Consider the following 18,813-nt stretch of genomic DNA (forward strand, 5'->3'; position numbering starts at 1 on the left):
ACTGTGTATATATGTATTTAAATTATAACTAACCACGTAAAATAGAACCTGCTCTTAGGGATCTCAGTCCTTCTACACAAAAATCTCTGATACAGTCGTCTGTTTTTCAAACAGGACAGTTGGCAAGCCGCACTGCACTTTTAATACGATTGCTTGGCAGCTCGTGCCGCTGCTGATTCTGCAGGGAGGTGAGGTTGGCAGGGTGGATTAAGGTGGCGGAGCGGGGTAACGGAGGAAGAAACCACATTAACCATTGAACACAGCTCAACTCAATGTTAATTAACCCCGACTAGGAGCTCGAGGCAACAATCGCGAGCCCAAATTCAGAAAAAACGCACGACGTGTAAGAAAGACTTTGATTGACCGAAAAAAAAGCCAAGGCACTTTGTGTGTGAGAGGGCTAAATAAAAGAAAACGTCTCCGGCATGGGAGACTCATTTTCCGTGAACCCATTTGTAAGTCAATGGCCATCTGTGTTTTACATTCTACTCTGATTCCGCCCACAGCTGCGCACTTGGGCTGAGGGAAATAGGTGAGCTGGTGCCACCATGCTGCCAGCTAACAGAGCAGAAGAAAAAGAGACGGAAGAGTGTGTTGGAGAGGGGGTGCACAATCACCCTCAAAGAGCCGTTTTCACAATCCAGGCCAATTAAAGCTTTGAGTGACAGACCAAGAATACAAGAAGAGCCCTGCTACTTTATCCAAATGGGCTACATCTGGAAACAAACATCTCTCTCTCTCTCTCTCTCTCTCTCTCTCTCTCTCTCTCTCTATATATATATATATATATATATATATATATATATATATATATGTATATATATATATATATATATATATATATATATATATATATATATGTACCGCGTATTTTCCGCACTATAGGGCACACTGAATTATAAGGCGTACCCCCCAAAAAAATTGTCTTTTGTCATACATGTTTTCATACATAAGGTGCACCGGGCTATGAGGCAAAATAAATTGAGACTACAATAAGGGCTAACGCGTGTATTTGTGCTTAACCGTTGCTTTTAATGCATATACGGTATACATTTTGCAAAGACTGACCAATCAATGAGAGTCGCTGATTGAAATCGCGAAACATTGTATGCAACAGGAGTAAAACCCTAAGATTGCCAGTGAGGGTGCCCACACTTTACCACCACTGAAACAGTTTCATAAAAGCATTATACCTTATCTCATTTTTACACTATTTTATTCACGGTGCCAGAAACACTGATTTGCATAATGCATTGTTTGATGTAACTAAGTAATGCCTGTAGGAAAAAGAACTAGAAAATGTTATAAATCCTTAACCACATATTAAACCAGCAGCAGAATGAGGCATAGACATGTACGTCAAGTCAAGTCAGGTCATGTTTATTTGGGGTCCCCCTAATCACAAGGAGTCTCAAAGGGCTGCACAGACCACAGATTATTGCAAATCAGAGACTATTATTCCACCATCCCCTGATCTAAAACCTACATGAGGGCAAGGAAAAACTCAAAAACCTCAACATGAGGAAAATGAAGAAACCTTGAGAAAGGACAGCACATGAGATAATCCCCCTTCCGGAATGACCAGGCTGCAATGGATGTTGTAATAACAATTAATACACAGATATCATAAACAAGAAATATAGTTCATGCATAGGTTATACAATAGTTGTGTGGTTTAAGCCTCGATTTAAACAGTTCCACTAAGGTTGCAGATCGAATCTCAGGTGGAAGAGCATTCCGCAATATCGAGGCCCGAATGGAAAATGCTCTCGAACCTGCGGTTCTCTTCTTGGCTCTTGGGATCACTAGTAGACCAGCATTTTCAGAGCGAAGGCTCCGGACCAGAACATAAGGGGAAATTAAATCTGAAAGATATAGGGGAACAAGTCCATGCATGATTTTGTATAATACCAACAGAACCTTAAAATCACATGTTAAGCTAACAGGGAGCCAATGCAGGTTCGCTAAAATCGGGGTAATGTGATCAAACTTTCTTGTCTTAGTTAAAAGCCTCGCAGCAGCATTTTGTACCAGCTGAAGGCTCTTGATTTTGGACTTCGGGAGACCGGAGAGTAGTGCCTTACTGTAATCGAGACGGGAAGTAACAAACGTGTGAATTATAATCTCCGCATCTGACTGAGACAACATAGGACGAATTTTAGCAATGTTGCGAAGATGGATAAAAGCTTTTCTAGTAATATTCTTAACATGTGTTTGAAAGGACAGATCGAGGTCAAATATGACACCTACATTTTTGACTGAGTCACTGGATGGTATTACATTTGTCAATGTTCAGAGCCATTTTTGAGAACAAGTCACGGCATTTAGATAAACCAGTAACAAGCATTTCGGTCTTTTCAGGGCTAAGGCGCAAGGAGTTGAGTGACATCCACTCTTTATCTCAGTGAGGCAGGCCTGCAAATTTCCACAGTTTAGTGTGGCTGATTCCTCCATCGGAATATATAGTTGAGTGTCATTTGCGTGGCAATGGAAACTGATATTATACTTGCGAATAATATCACCTAATGGAAGCATGTAAATGCTGAAAGGAAGGGGGCCAAGTACTGAACCCTGCGGAACACCACAGGTAACACTAAAGGGCTCAGATGTCATTTCACCATATTTAACATAGTGCGTCCTATCTGAGAGGTAGGATCTGAACCATAAGGGGACGGTTCCTGAGAGACCAATCCATTTTTCCAACAGTTCTGGTAAGATATTATGATTTGGATGATATATATAATATATCAATTCACACACTTTAAATTTAACACTCATTTATTTAATAAGATTCACTTATTTGATAAAAAAAACCTGTTCCATATCAACAGAAGGTACAAGAACTTAAAATACCCAACCATCAAGGTAAGAACAAAGGCCATGTTGTTAAGGACTCTAACTCATTCAGTGTCAGCAGATTTTATGAGCCTCAGCATTGGCAGTTTGTTGAGATTTACCTGTTCTGGTGCACCTTTCCTAATGCACCTGTAAGAGGCAATAACACCATACAAAGCGATGCAATAGCAGCGGTGTCATTTTGAAGTCGAATTTTTTTTTTCTCCTTAATGCGTGGTCTGTCGAGTCAGACTGCCGAGAAACATATGGCAAGAATTTCAAGCATTTTTAAGCACTTCACACGAAATTCAAGCAGTCTCCTGACCTTGAAAACACAACATTAAAATTCAAGCAAGGATTTTAAGCACCCGTACAAACCCTGCTTTTTGTATGCCATATGTACTGATGGTCTAGTGGTAATGTGTCGGCACCCTCACCGCCATGACCTTGGTTTGAATCCTGTTGCATAGAATGCAATGCGATTTGGCCAGCGATGATTATGGATTCATCAAATAATGCGGGAATAAAAAATTATACCGTAATACCACACACTATTAAATACTGTATGCAATTCCAATCTTATCCACTATGGATTCTGCGATATATAAGACACACCGGCTTATAAGGCACGCTTTCAAAAATGTATGGGGTGTTTAGTTGCGCCTTTAGTTTGGAAAATACATGACATGGCCAATTTGTGGCAATAGAACACATACAAATAAGGACCATAATTACCGACATAAGAGGGACTCTGCAACAAAACCTCCCCTGCTGTGTTGTCCTTGCTTTTAATTGATAACTAAAAGACAGTGTGGTTCGTCTGTACTTTTTTTCCACGTTACCTTAGCAACGCAGCAAGGACACGTTCACAAATGAAAGACGAAAAACACATCGCCCGAGGGTGAATGCATAACCCTGACATGAACCGATGAGTGGCATGGGGGGACAACATAGGAGACTACCGTACAGTAAGCACTGCAAACTATAACACACCCAATAGAGCGTTTAATTGCCCTATCACTGATATGCATTTAAAGATCTAACAAGGACGAGTTGGCCATATGAATCCAGAGGCAATCACTTGCTTTGTGGGTCGATGTGATTCCCAAATAAAATGTGTGTCATGTGTGACTGAATGTTTAAAATATAATTGCAGAAACTGAGAAGGAGAAATGTGCGTTCAAGTTTCTGGGGTCAGCAACCTTTGTGAAGCTGAGAACTCATTCTTCTTACAACTTATCATATTAATACGATGTTGTTACTAATCTATTATTATGTTATTACCAGTGTCTGAAATAACGTCTGGCCGGACTCCCGGGGTGTGCATCTTTTACGTCGGGCGTACAACTTACAAAAATAGTTTTTGTTTGTTTTTTTTTTTCCAAATAAAACGTTAGTTTTATTCCGATATTGAAATTTTCGTTCGGTTTGGAAATTTCGGTTCGTTTGGCAATTTGCATACTCGGCAGCCAATCAGATGCCTGCATCGAATAACTTTGTGATTCCGGACTTTCCCGAGCGTTATAAGGTCGAGCATTTGCATACAATTTTCCAAAGTAGACACACAGAGGACACAAGAAAAATGGATAATTGGTTAGGAATCATGCCAAAACCTCAGCCCCAGAAGAAATATTCAAAAGAAGTTAACTAAATGTATGACTCTACAAAACGTAAACGTACATTAAGAGCATCGTGGAAAGAGGAGTTCACGTGGCTCGTTGCAGACGACGCAACGCAAACACTTCATGAATGAAGATGAGTAAATACAGGTACATACTGATGGCAGATGGAAAACATGCAATGAATGTTATAAGTAGATTTATAATAAACTTAATTTAAAAGTTTTGTTCTCTTATATATTCTCATTATCAATTCTTAATACTTTGCAACAATGTTTTTTTTTGCGATTTGTTGTCTTATTGTGTTTCAAGTCGGGACAAAATGGAGCAGGCAACTTTATGGCTGGGCAGGCAACTTTTCAGAGTTGTCTGCCTTGGTGTTCAGCATCTTTTTGTCATGAGTTTCAGACACTGTTATTACCTGGTAATTAATTAGAAGTAGGGTTAAATAATAGACTCTAATAATAATAATAATAATAATAACAATAATAATAATAATAAATCAAGGTTTGGCAACCTTTTTGACTCAAAAAGGCATGAAAGCAAAATATTTTTGTATTATTGAAAAATATATATATATTTTTTCTCTTTAATCACATTTTTAGCGTCTCCTTTTGTTTCCTTTGATGTGTCTAAGAAAAAAAGGAGAATGATGACAAAAAAAATAAGCTTGAATTAATACAAAAACACGAGCGCGATGTTCAGGAGTGAACAAGCCAAGAAGTACAAACTGGCATCCGGTCGCCCAACAGGTTTCTTTAAAGACAATTGTCTTACGCATTTACGTAAAATTTTGAGGTGAGGCAAACACAAGAGTCTATTTTTTTATTTTAATTTTTTTTAAAAGACCTGCAGAAAGTGATACCTTTGCGAGTCCAGCAAAAAGGACAATGGATAGTGATGATTGAAAACTGAAAGAGGCAAAAAAAAGAAAAAAAGTGCTGTAAAAAATCTAAAGTTACAGTAACTGTCATTTTAAGTGTACAATAATTTTACATATCGTCATGCTCTGTCACTCCTTTTGCACCCCTCCTCCAAGTGCACACCTTTGTTACAGCGACGCATAATAAACTCACATTCAATATTGTTAATATGATCTATCAATCTTATTACTGTATTTTTTTAATGTTTAATTACTATTAGAATGTGTTAGTGATTATAGAGATATGTTTAATAAATATTCAGGTATTATAATCCTTTTTGGGCAGTCAGGAAAGGGAAATTAAGTTTTCAATTATTTCATATTGGTAAGAATAGCTGGTTACACGAGAAATTTGAGCAACAAGCCCAATCCCGGAATGAGTTAAGCTTTTAGCCAGAGGTACAACTGTGTATATCTCGATCCATATCATTTAATATCCAAGAAATATTGAATTTGGATAAGTGGAGCAGATAATGGATGGATGGATATACTTTTTGTATTTTGCAGTTAATAGTTGTTCAAAATCCACTATTTGATCACTGTATTGTTATGATATGAGAATAATTAACTTAGCCTATGAAATCTGAATATTGTACTTTCAAGGGGTTTGGCATCACCACTTGAAACAAGTAAAAAAAGTTTGTTAAAAATTTAGAAAGTGAACAATTGGTGTGTTTGAAACAAAATTGGAATCTTTTCTGGCAGACATTTGCCCCCCCCAAAAAACCACACTGAAAAATACTTAAAATAATAATTTTGTTCCGTAATTTTTTTGATAACGTCAAGAAAACGCTCTCTGTTAATGACAGAGCTGTACGGAGTTTTATAAAGGAACACAGTGCCCTCTCGTGTCAGACACTACGCAGTACAGGTTTTCTCCTGGAATAGCAGGAAAAAATGTAATAATATAATAATACATATAATAATAGGGTGTTTTTGACTGAGGACGTCTATGGTCAAGATATTGTCATCAATTCTGATCTCCCCCTCACAGCGAATTAGCATCCTTGCCAAGCTCACTTTCACCTTTCATTCTATCTCACTCGATTTCGCTGAGCCGAAGCTGGCAGGAGATGAGAATCACCCCTGGCTAATTAGTCCATTATAGGGAATGCTAGAAGTGAGATATTCATGTTCGTGTGTGAAACTAACACTCGATCTTGAATAACTCCACGAGGCGTCTTATCGAAGTGTCCCAAGTGAAGCCCATCAAGGCAAGTACAAAAGATTTTTTTACAAGCAGGACATAGCAATTTTTCTCTTTCCTCCATTCAATTCTATATAAGTATACAACAAAGATAAATATTTATTAAATACATTTAGTTTTAGATAAGTAAAACAATGAATAAATAACTAAATAAAACTCAACAAATAATAATAATATTAAAGAAATACAATAAGAATACATAAATTAAAAAAAATATAAACAATAAAACATAAAGTACATACAAAACACAATTAGAAGTGAACACAATATAAATAATATTGTAATTATAATGAATAAATAAACTAAAAACGGATAAGATAAAATAAATAAAAGTAATAATAAGAAAATATAATGATATAAACAATAACAAATAAATAATAACATGAAAGAATAAATACAAAAGAAATTACATTGATAATCAAACAAATAATAAATAGAAAAATCCATATCGTAATTATACAAAAGAAAATAAAAATAAATACATAGAAAAAGTAACACAATTAAAAAAACAAAACCATAATATGAATAATAAAAAATGACAAACTACAAAAGTATATAAAATTAAAATAAACAAAAAATGAAATATTAACATCAATGAGACAAATACAATTAAAAAAACTCAAATTGTAATCATCTCATCTCATCAGCTGCACCGCTTATCCTCAGTACGGTCGCGGGGGTGCTGGAGCCCATCCAAGCAATCATCGGGCAGTGGGCAGGGGACACCCTGAACTGGTTGCCAGCCAATCGCAGGGCACACGGGGACAGAAAACTCGCTCACTCATTTAAACCTAGGGACAATTTGGACCGGCCAATCCACCTGAAATGCATGTCTTTGGAATGTGGGAGGAAACCGGAGTGCCCGGAGGAAACCCACGCAAGCACGGGGAGAACATACAATCTCCGCACAGGAAGTCCGGTAGCTGGATTTGAACCCACACAGGAGGTTCCCAAGACCTTAGAACTGTGCCGCACACGCGCTAACCACTGCGCCGCCGTGCTGCCCTCAAATTGTATTATGAATAGATAATAACAATACATAACAAATATAAAATTTAATATATAATAATATATCCGACTGACTTCCGGTGGCGCAATGAGGTAGACGGCAGCAAGGAAAGTAGCTCTGACAAAAATCACTAAAGAGTAATGTAAGACTTACTTGGGGAAAAGACAGAAAGGGTACAAATTGTGACCCATATTTATGAGAAATTCTTCAACAAAACATGGTCAAGAAGGGGAAACTTGTTGAGGAAAAGGGCGCTAAGGAGAAAAAGATCGAGGGAGCAGAAGGAATGTCATCGGTTGACGAAGGACGTGACTCGGCCATCCTCCATGAAATCCGTAAATTACGGCAAGAACACACGGAAGCAGCCCGGGAAAACAAGATTGCGATGACAAGACTGGAAAAAAGCATCGAAGAACTTCTGGAGCGCACTGGGTTGCTGGAGCGGAGGGTGGAAAGCATGGAGGAGCTACATGCTAACACGGAAGAGCGAACGTCAAAACTAGAACAATTAACATTCTCCTTGCTCCAACAAACTGCCAAACTAGCAACAAAGTGTGAGGACTTGGAGTCGAGATCACGGCGGAACAACATAAGGATACATGGGATTCCTGAGGGTGCCGAAAGAAACGACACAATCGGCTTCATAACAAACTTTATTAAATCGAACATTCCGACAACCGAACATATGGATGTGCGCATTGAGAGGGCACACCGCTCACTGGGGAACAAGTTTCAAGGTAAAGCACTGCCACGGGCAATTATCGTACGTTTCACCGACTACATAGTGAAAGAATCCGTAATGAAAGAAGCATGGAAGCAGAAGACAACGTACGAAGGCAAGACCGTTTACTTCAACCAAGATTACACCACAGAAATCCAAAAAAAGAGGAAACAAGTAAGGGACGTTATCAAAAAGTTAAAGGAAAAGAACGTAAAGGCACAATCACCATATCCCGCCCAGCTGAAGATGTTTTTGGACACAGGAATAAGAACATTCTCTACACTGATGGAGGCAGCAACATTGCTAAAAGAAATGGGGATCGAAGTGGAAGAGGACAACACGGAGACACTGCAAAAGATGTTGTCAAAGAACATTTGGACCACAGTGACCGGAATCGAGAGGAAGACAAGGGAACAGTCCCATCATAGAAGGTGACTTACAAGCTCCTATGGAGCAAAACGAAGCCATATTCGGATTTGGGGAAAAAGAGTAAGGACCATATCTGCCCTTTCTATTATAAATTCAATAAGTTAGAAGTAAGTAAAATACCAAGTAAAATTCTTATCTTTAAATTAAAACAATGTATGTATTTATATTGGCATAGAGCTACTTTAAAATATTTAGTTAGTTATAACTATGGACGACGGTACAAAAGTTGTTCACGCACTGAGTGCATATTTCCAGGAGGGTAGCCACAACTCTCCAATTGGACTCTTGGAAGACATGGGTTTTTGTTTTTTGGGTGTGTTTTTTTTCTTTTCGGTGAGAAATTATGTGTGCTTGTCAATATGTTTGTTAGTAATTTGGTTTGTTTTGTCAATGGAGGTGTTAGTAATTAATGTAGTGTTTCTGTATGCTTCAAAAATCAGTGAGACTCAATACAAAGCATGAGCAATCTAAATATTGTTTCAAATAATGTACATGGGCTAAACCACCCCATCAAGAGAAAGAAGATATTGAATCAACTCAAGACATTGCAGAGCTCAATAGCCTTATTACAAGAGACACATTTGACCGAGATTGAACATAAGAAGCTAAAATGAGAATGGGTGAACCAGGTGTTCTACGCATCCTATGGTAAAAGGAGGGGAGTAGCAATTTTACTTGGAAAAGGGGTGGCGTTTAAAGTCGAAAAAGAAGTGAAGGACAATCTGGGGCGATATATAATGATTATAGGGTCAATGGCCGGTTGGGAAATATCAATAATGAATGTTTATGCACCAGTTGAGGAAATGGGGACATTTTTTCAAGTATTAGCTAAAGTAATAACCAACTGTGCGAAGGGAATGTTACTTATAGGAGGTGACTTTAACACTGTACAGAATTGCAAAGTGGACAAGTATCCTTCAGTACATGGAACAAACACAAAGAGTTCGAGGATGTTGAATAACATAACTAAAGAATTGGGATTGATAGATCCATGGAGAGAGAAGAATCCCCAAACTAAAGACTATACTTTCTATTCAAACCCGCATGGCAGCTATTCGAGAATTGATTACTTTTACATTTCAAGACAACATATGCATACAGTAGTAGAGTGTGGTATAGAGAATATTACTATAAGTGACCATTCTCCAATTACTTTGAAACTAAGTTTAGACAATGAACCCCATTTTAGGTATTGGAGGATGAATGTATCTCTCCTCTCAGATAAAAACGTAGTACAGGAAATAAAACGGTGTATAAAAGAATATTTCCAAATCAATGATAACAATGAGGTTTCTCCATCAATATTATGGGAAGGAGGGAAAGCTGTAATAAGGGGGAAATTAATTGAAATATCGTCCCGGCTGAAACGAATACGCTTAAAGAATCAGAAGGAATTGGAGGATAAGATTAAGGAACTAGAAGAAGAACATAAAAAAACACCGAGTGAATCCAGAGTACAGGTATTAAAAATAACCAGAAGCAAATTAGATGAACTTTTGACAAATAAAGCAGAAGGGGCTCTGCGCTTTGTGAACCAGAGATACTATGAAATGGGCAATAGAGCCAGTCGACTGCTCGCCTTCCAACTTAAAAAGGCCCAAACAGATAGAATTATATCACAAATAAAACATCCTATCTCTAAACAATGTTTAGTAAAACCCAAAGGTATAGCAGAAGCATTTGCAGATTATTATAAAGAATTATACAAGGACTCAGAAAATGACTTAGATAGCTACACGGCACAAAACTTTTTAGGAAAACTACATTTACCGACACTAACAGGAGGGGATACATTAGAAATTATTCGCCCCATTACAAAACAGGAAATACAAGACACAATAAATAACTTAAAAATAAATAAATCACCAGGAACGGATGGATTCCCGGGGGTGTTCTACAAAAGCTTTAAGGAAGAATTAACACCAGTACTGCAGAAAGTATTTAACTATGCTCTAACAAAAGGAGATCCCCCCAAAGCATGGTCGGAAGCCATCATAACAGTCCTGCACAAAGAAGGAAAAGACCCAATATTGTGTGAAAGCTATAGACCAGTTAGTTTACTTTGTAATGATCTAAAAATTCTTACAAGCATACTTGCAAAAAGAATGCAGAAATTTATAGCAAAATTAATTAGAAATGATCAAACAGGGTTTATTCCGGGAAGGCAGGGTGCAAACAATATTAGGAGGATACTAAACATAATTACGAGCACAAAATCTATGACCCAACCCTCGATGTTACTTAGCTTGGATGCACAAAAAGCTTTCGATGGGGTGAAATGGAGCTTCTTACATCAATCACTTATAGCTTTTGGCTTCCCTCCAATATTTGTTGAATGGGTGAAAATAATCTATAAAAATCCTAAATCTCGTCTTAGAGTAAATGGTCACTGTTCAGATTTCTTTGAAATCAAAAGAGGAGTCCGGCAAGGGGATTGTTTAAGCCCACTCTTGTTTGCAATAAGCATAGAACCACTCGCAGAATCAATTAGACAAAATGAGCAAATAAGGGGGATATTGGATGAAGGAGGAACAGAACATAAAATATCATTGTTTGCAGACGACCTGTTGGTAATGCTGGAGGAACCTTCGTTATCAATACCACCACTGTTGGAGAGCCTTAAAATATATGGAGAAGTAGCTGGGTATTCAAATAATGAGAGCAAATCAATAGCAATGATGATATCAGGAAAATGTCCAACAGATGTGAGTGAAAGATTTGATTTTAAATGGACAAATAAAGGGTTTAAATATTTGGGGGTGACCATTACACCACATACCACACAGCTGTTTGATGCAAATTATGGAAGGTTGATAAAAGAAATAAGGAAAGATTTGGAAAAATGGGAAATTTTGCCCTTAAGTCTTATCGGCAGGATAGAAACAATCAGAATGAACATATTACCAAGACTATTATTTCTGTTTCAATCCCTTCCAATTCTGATCCCGGCATCCACATTTAAAATGTTAAATAAGTTGATAGCAAAATTCCTTTGGCAAAACAAGAAACCTAGAATAAAATACAAAACCCTGTTAGCTCCTAAAGAAAAGGGGGGCCTAGACCTACCCAATATTAAATATTACTATTGGGCAGCTCAAATTAAAGCACTCATCTTGTGGATTACTACAGACAAAGATACGATATGGGTGGACATGGAGCAGCGATCTTGTCCAAATATGCCTGTGGAATCGTTACCATACATATCAGTCACGAGGTGGAAGAAATTAAAAATCCAGAATGAATGGATTAAGGGAACTATTAAAACTTGGTCAACAATACAAAAAAATTAAAATTATCAAGATCTGTGAATAGGGCTACCAAAATAGCGAAAAATCCAGACTTTAAACCTGGGGTTATGGAGGTAGGGTTTAAAAAATGGGCCCAAAAAGGACTGAATTGACAAGAATTTGACCTACCCAGAAATGATTTCTACAAATATTTGCAACTAAGACATTACCTCCAGAAACACGAGGAATGGGGGAAAATATGTAAGGAGCCAACTAAGGTAGAGCAATTATTAATATCGTATACAAAAGGACAATCAATAAAGGGGGTTATATCAAAACTATATAAAGCCCTGAGAATGGACCTCAGTAATGAGGACATGGCAGTTAAGGAAAAATGGGAACAAGAAACTAATGTAGCGATAAAAGACAACGAATGGGAAAAAACATTGAAAGAGGGACACAAAATAACCAACAGCCCGACATGGAGGGAGTTTGAATGGAAAGTAAAAATGCGATTCTTCTATACACCCTCTATCACTTCAAAGTATAAAAATACCTCGAATCTATGTTGGCGTAACTGTGGGGGGGTCGGAGACTTTACGCATATTTTCTGGAATTGCCCTGTAATATCAAATTTTTGGAGAAGTATCCAGAGAGAAATAAAATTAATCACTGGCTGGGAGTTGCGGTTGGACCCAAAGGCTTACATAATAGGAATTTTGCCAGAAGAATTACTATCTGGTCAACAGAAATATATACTAAGGGTAATGCTTCTGGTAGCAAAGAAAATGATCACAGTGTCCTGGCTGAAACCACAACCGCCTGACATAAAACAATGGAGAGACAAATTAAAGCAAATGTACATTATGGAAAAAATCACTGCAAGACTTCAACTGAAACTTGACCAATTTGAGAAAAGATGGAAGCCTATCACACAAATTTTACTTGATGTCTAAACACCTCCCCCTAATTATTATGTGTGTTTTTTTTCTTTGTCTTTTTTCTTTGGGTGTATATTTTGATGTATTGATTTATGTGTATATATATATATATATATATATATATATATATATATATATATATATATATATATATATATATGTGTGTGTATATGTATGTGTATATGTATATATATATATATATATATTTCTTTTTGTATGGATTTACTGTATGAGCATTTATTCTTATTTTCTATTAATAGCATTTTTTGTTCTTTGTTGTTCCTTCTGTTATTTATGAGTGTGTCAAGTGTATATATTTTGTGTTGATGTAAGATGGGGGAATCAAACCTCTGTCAAAATTGGTGTGAGAAATAAAAAGTTAAAAAAAAAAAAAATTTAATATCCAACAAAATTAATAAAATAGAAGTACAGAGATCCCTTGGTTTACGCGGTTAATGGGGACCAGAACCACAAACAAAAAGTGAAAATCTGCGAAGTATTGTCGCACCATCATAAAAGCCCCCAAAGGGTTAAACCTGCCACGAAATGACAAGATTACCGATTAAGAGTATACGACCACAACAAAATAATAATTATAGATCTACGAGTAACAACGCACAACACGTAATAGTAGTTGAATAAACGCAAATTGGAGGGCTTCTCCTTCCCGTGTAAGAAAGCAATTTAGAGTGGCCGGCTAGCTGTGCGCTAGCATGGGGTACCTTGAATGGAGACAAATCTCTGCAATGATTCAAATAAAACCGTCCCGAATGTAGCAGCTTCCCATGAGTTTTTGCTCCAAGTCATTCGTTTTTTGGCTAATGGACCTGGCTTAGGAAAGATGCAGTGTCCGCAACGGGGGCTTAACAAAGTTATTAGCCATTAGCAGTAAGCTGGACATGCAGCCAGGCTTTTGCTTTCCCTTCCGAAGCTGCCTCAGTCGATTCCCGGACGCGATCATAATCCACATTAGGGCTTAACTATTTTGAAAAGAAAAAAAAAAACTCATTGTGATTTTTCAGACCAGTATTGCAATTTTCATGCGACATTCGATTTTAAAAGAAAGGTACATTTTCTGTGCTATTTTTTTAAAGTTTTGTTAGTACTTAAGTCTTGGATGCATGACCTACCAGTACAGGCATTCTTCCATATGTGGAGTCTGTTATTAGTGGGGCAAAGTATAAACTACTAATGACATCATATCATACACATGTTTTATGAGGAATACTTAGAATATGACAGGATTATACATTTTTTTTATTTTCAAAGATTTTGAAGAATAACAACCTATAGGGTCATTTTTTATCCCACTTATGCATGTCTGTATGATGTCACCAGTCAGGCCTAGACATTACCAAAATGTATGAAACACTAATTCTTAGTTTTTCGGATTATGATCAACTTTGAAATGGGACCAGGTAAGGCTTCATAGTATTGTCCCAGCTGTTTTCCATCTTAGATTCCCATGCTACACTCATCTAGAGGCATGTGATTGCAAAACAAATTCAGACAAGAATAAAAACTTTCTATTTCTGTGTGTTCCAATTTAGATAACTCAATGTTAGTAGCACTTTCAGTGATTATTTCAGTTGGGGACAAAATTTGAGAGTGTTTCCTTTCAAAAGAGGCCAAAACAGTCCAGATTCTCCAAATAGTTCAACAAAAGCATTTAATTTACTTTGGGTACGTCTGGGATTAAGAGTTTATGTAAATTTTACAGGGATTTCATTGAAGTCAACAGCGCCCTCTTCTGGGGAGTTTTGTTAGAGTGGTTGTCCATAAATCCTGGAAAAAAAACGCGGGGTTATGCGATTACAAAATCACACTTCTCCACATCGCAATGCCGAATAGATTTTGGTTAATAGTCCAGCCGCTGGTTTTTCTTAGCGCTCTTATGACTTTCCTTAGAGTCCATTTAATTGAGGAATTTGTTTTATGACTAAATAATTCTGTAATAAAAAGACAATTTATCTTGATTTCTGAGTTATTTATGAGTGCCATCTTGCTGTTATTTTATAATTATAACATGTGATTTAAAAAATTCAAATCTGGTGGTTGGCTGTATATTTCAAGTCTCTGACCCTCTATCCTCTATCCCTCATCTCCTCATCTCATTAGCTGCACCGCTTATCCTCAGTAGGGTCGCGGGGGTACTGGAGCCCATCCCAGCAATCATCAGGCAATGGGCAGGGGACACCCTGAACTGGTTGCCAGCCAATCGCAGGGCACACGGGGACAGAAAACTCGCTCACTCATTTAAACCTAGGGACAATTTGGACCGGCCAATCCACCTGAAATGCATGTCTTTGGAATGTGGGAGGAAACCGGAGTGCCCGGAGGAAACCCACGCAAGCACGGGGAGAACATACAATCTCCGCACAGTAAGGCCGGGAGCTGGATTCGAACCCACGCAGGAGGTTCCCACAACCTCAGAACTGTGCCGCACACGCGCTAACCACTGTGTCGCTGTGCTGCTCCTCTATCCCTGTATGTCCTTATATACTGTAATTTCAAATCCATACCTTCATGTCCGGAAGGTCTCATTATCCCTTCTTCATTTTTCTCATGTTGAGGTTGTAGAGTTTTTCCTTGCCCTAATGTAGGTTTTAGATCAGGGGATGGCGTCTGTAGTTTGCAATAGTCAGTGGTCTGTGCAGCCCTTTGAGACTCCCTGTGATAAAGGTTTATACAAATAAACATGACTTGACTTAGCTTTGCAATGCAACGCGCCGCTTAAAGTTGTCTAGCGCTATACTGCAGTTTGTTTACAGAGGCAGTGCCCGCCAGCTGTTTGACTGACAGCAGTCTATCAGAGAGTCATTTCAGCCTATCAGGGCTACACACACAGAGTCACACCCACCCAAAAAGAGCACCCTCAGAGAGCTTGCTACAATGCAAAATCCAACCATCCACTATACGCAACGCTTATCCTCATTAGGGTCGCTCATTCACACCTAGGGAAATTTCGGACCGGCCAATTAACCTGATATGCATGTTTTTTGGAATGTGGGAGGAAACCAGAGTGCCATGAGGAAACACGCGCAAGCCTTGGGAAGAACATGCAAACTCCACACAGGAAGGCTGGTAGATGGATGTGATCCCATGACCTCAGCCGCCATGCCTCCCCAAAGACAAAACCAATTCATTTAAAAATCCTTGAAGGAGCGCACCAGCAATAACTGAAGCGTGAAGTAGCGAGGGATCTCTCTAAACAAAATTAAATCAATAAAAATTAATTTAAAAAGTCAAACAAAATATAAACAATACTGTAACAATAATAATAATAATAACCAGATCATATCACAGTAAAATGAAAAATCTATTTGTAACATAGACATGAATACAAAAACATATTAATAACAATAACAAAATAAATACAGTATATACCATAAAATCAAATAGCATACAATTAAATAACAACAAATAAAATAAATACAATACAAATAAATAAAATAGAAACATGAATAATAAATAGTAATTATGAAACATATAAATTAAAAATTAATACTAGCATGTTATGGTTTTAACATACACATAGATATGAAAAAAATGGTTGAAAATAAAATAAATGCAAAAACGAATCCAAGGAGCGAATACCCCCTGTAAATAACAACAATTTAAATAAACATAAACGTGAGAACCGGTTCAATATCATGGTTTATTTAAGAGATGATGAATTATGTATTTTGAACTCCAAAAGCCTTTAATTTAGTTTGCTTTCAAAGGATGCCGCGGCGCATCCTTAGAGGGGTGCGTTCAATTAAATCCGCTTCCACTTGCTTTGAAGGACAGCTGATAAACACAAATGTTTGCACACGAGACAAGAAAATACGAGAGCGTTTGTGTAGCCATCCCTTCCACGTTGTTTGAATTAATCTATTTCTGAAAATAAATTCCAAAGACAAATCAAATTCAGAAGGCAATTGGTCCTTTTGAGAAATGATCTGAAACGCAGATTTTTTCTTTTCCTTTTTCTTTTGAGGCATGGGAAAACTGAGGCCAGCAGGCCCCATACGCGAATAGTTCAAATATGAGGATAAAAAAGTACTACTCATACGATTTCCTATTTCGCTGCATTACTTACATTTCCCCAACAGATGGCAGACTGACACCACATTTAACATTGTTGAAAGTACGACATCAGTTCCCACCTTGGTGACTGGAACAACAGTGAGGCTTCCGCAGATGGAACCCATAGTACCATCAAACCTTTACTTTTTAGTTTTGTTTGCCATCAGTCTCAAGTTTCCATTTGAGCCCTTCATCAAAAAAGTGGGCGAAAAGCAAAAATGGAAAGTGAACCGACAAGATTGGAAAGGCAGCAGATCGATCATGAAGGTAATTATAAGCTGCATGTAGCTTCAAATACATTTTAAACGAGTGCTAGTTATGTGTCCCCATTGATAGAATTTAACAAGCTCACAAACCAGTTGTCAGGGTTCATAACCCTTTGTAATGCCCGATTTCAAGCACATTTTTCTCAATTTCTCCAGTATCATTAGAAGAAGAAATCCGGTGTGAATGTTGTATGTTGCAGAGCCACAAATATATATTGTTTTTACATATGCAATTTTTATTCTTGGCTGTGCATTTATCAAAATACGAATAATAGATCTTGTGTATACCGCAAATACACTTGTGGATCTGAACAACACGCATGAAAATATTTTTGAGTTAAATCTCTCTTCATACAAGTGTTGGGTCAAAGTTTAATATGCAGCTTACATTTTTTAGTTGCAGGAAATTCTTACCATTACAATTTACCACTGGGAGATGCTACCTTAATTTTTACCTGGCCCTCAAATGTCCCTAATTGATACACAAACACATTTTATCATTTCATGGTGCTCTGGTTAGATGTAACTTGTAGCACACAGAAAAAAATCATCGTGAAGACAGTTATTTCTGTGAATTACCTATGAATGACTGAAGAGAGCAAACTCTTCCATTGCAAAGAGTTGTATCTCTTTTGCATACTTTACAGCATGCTATGTGCCAAATCTTTTCCCACGTTTTAGTCACTGTTTGTATTTTCCATTTTCTAGCCATTGTCATTAAAACAACAGCCTGTCTGATGTACCTCTTAGGCGCTATGCTAGGATGCTATGACGTTCCACATGACAACGCCATACGAACTAATTCCAGCTGCCGTTTTTTTTTTGTTTTCCTTATTTAATGTGTGGTTTTATTGAGTCAGACTGCCGAGAAAGATGTTAAAAATGTCAAGCATTTAAAAGCACTTCACCCAAACCTTGAAATCAGAACATTAAAATTCAAGGATTTTCAAGCATTTCAAGCACCCGTAGGAACCCTGAGTTGTGCTTATTGGTTGATAGTAAAAAGTCACTGTGGAGCATTTTTAGCAAGCACCCCTGCAGACTCCTTCTTCCTTCTTTAGAGTTTGCCCACCCCTGTGCTAGTAGTCGTTTGTGAATTAATGTTATAGGTTTCTCACCCGTGAGAGCTCCGACTCGGACACCGATCGATGCGGCGGCAATCGGCGCTGAAAAATGGACGGGCTTATATCGCGATAGCTCGGAATGTCATCGTCCATCAGCGGTGGCCCGTCCACAGACTCTTCCTCTTCCTCCGGCTGCGATTCCACATCCTTCGGGTACATCTGTCGGGCGATGCCATTCTGGCTCAGGTTGCAATGAACAGCTGAAAGCAAAGAAAAAAAAGAAATTCATGTCTAAATAATTGCCTGTAAGAGAAAAAACACATATGAGTTTTATAACTATATTGTTTTGAAGCAAAACAATACAAAACATACACATAAATTGTATGTTAAAACAAAAGACACAAACAAAGACACAAATCTGACGACTAATACGGTTCCAAATTGATTTAATATTAAAATTGGACTGACACGGTTATAACTACAAAACATGTAATACTAAATC

At 37.6% G+C, this 18,813-nt stretch overlaps 1 protein-coding gene across 3 annotated transcripts in view; it reads right to left on the minus strand.

Annotated features, from left to right (window-relative positions):
* samd12 (sterile alpha motif domain containing 12) overlaps positions 1–18,813 on the minus strand; it is a 136,008-nt gene that overhangs the window by 97,551 nt on the left and 19,644 nt on the right. For all 3 annotated transcript variants that reach the window (XM_088328855.1, XM_088328856.1, XM_088328854.1), the window contains exon 2: positions 18,366–18,571. In XM_088328855.1, the coding sequence (XP_088184981.1) occupies positions 18,366–18,571 (206 nt within the window). The remainder of the gene's footprint in view (positions 1–18,365; positions 18,572–18,813) is intronic.

This window comes from Urocampus carinirostris, chromosome 2 (assembly GCF_059441175.1).
Source record: "Urocampus carinirostris isolate Australia breed hairy pipefish chromosome 2, RoL_Ucar_1.0, whole genome shotgun sequence".
NCBI classification, from domain to species: Eukaryota; Metazoa; Chordata; class Actinopteri; order Syngnathiformes; family Syngnathidae; genus Urocampus; species Urocampus carinirostris.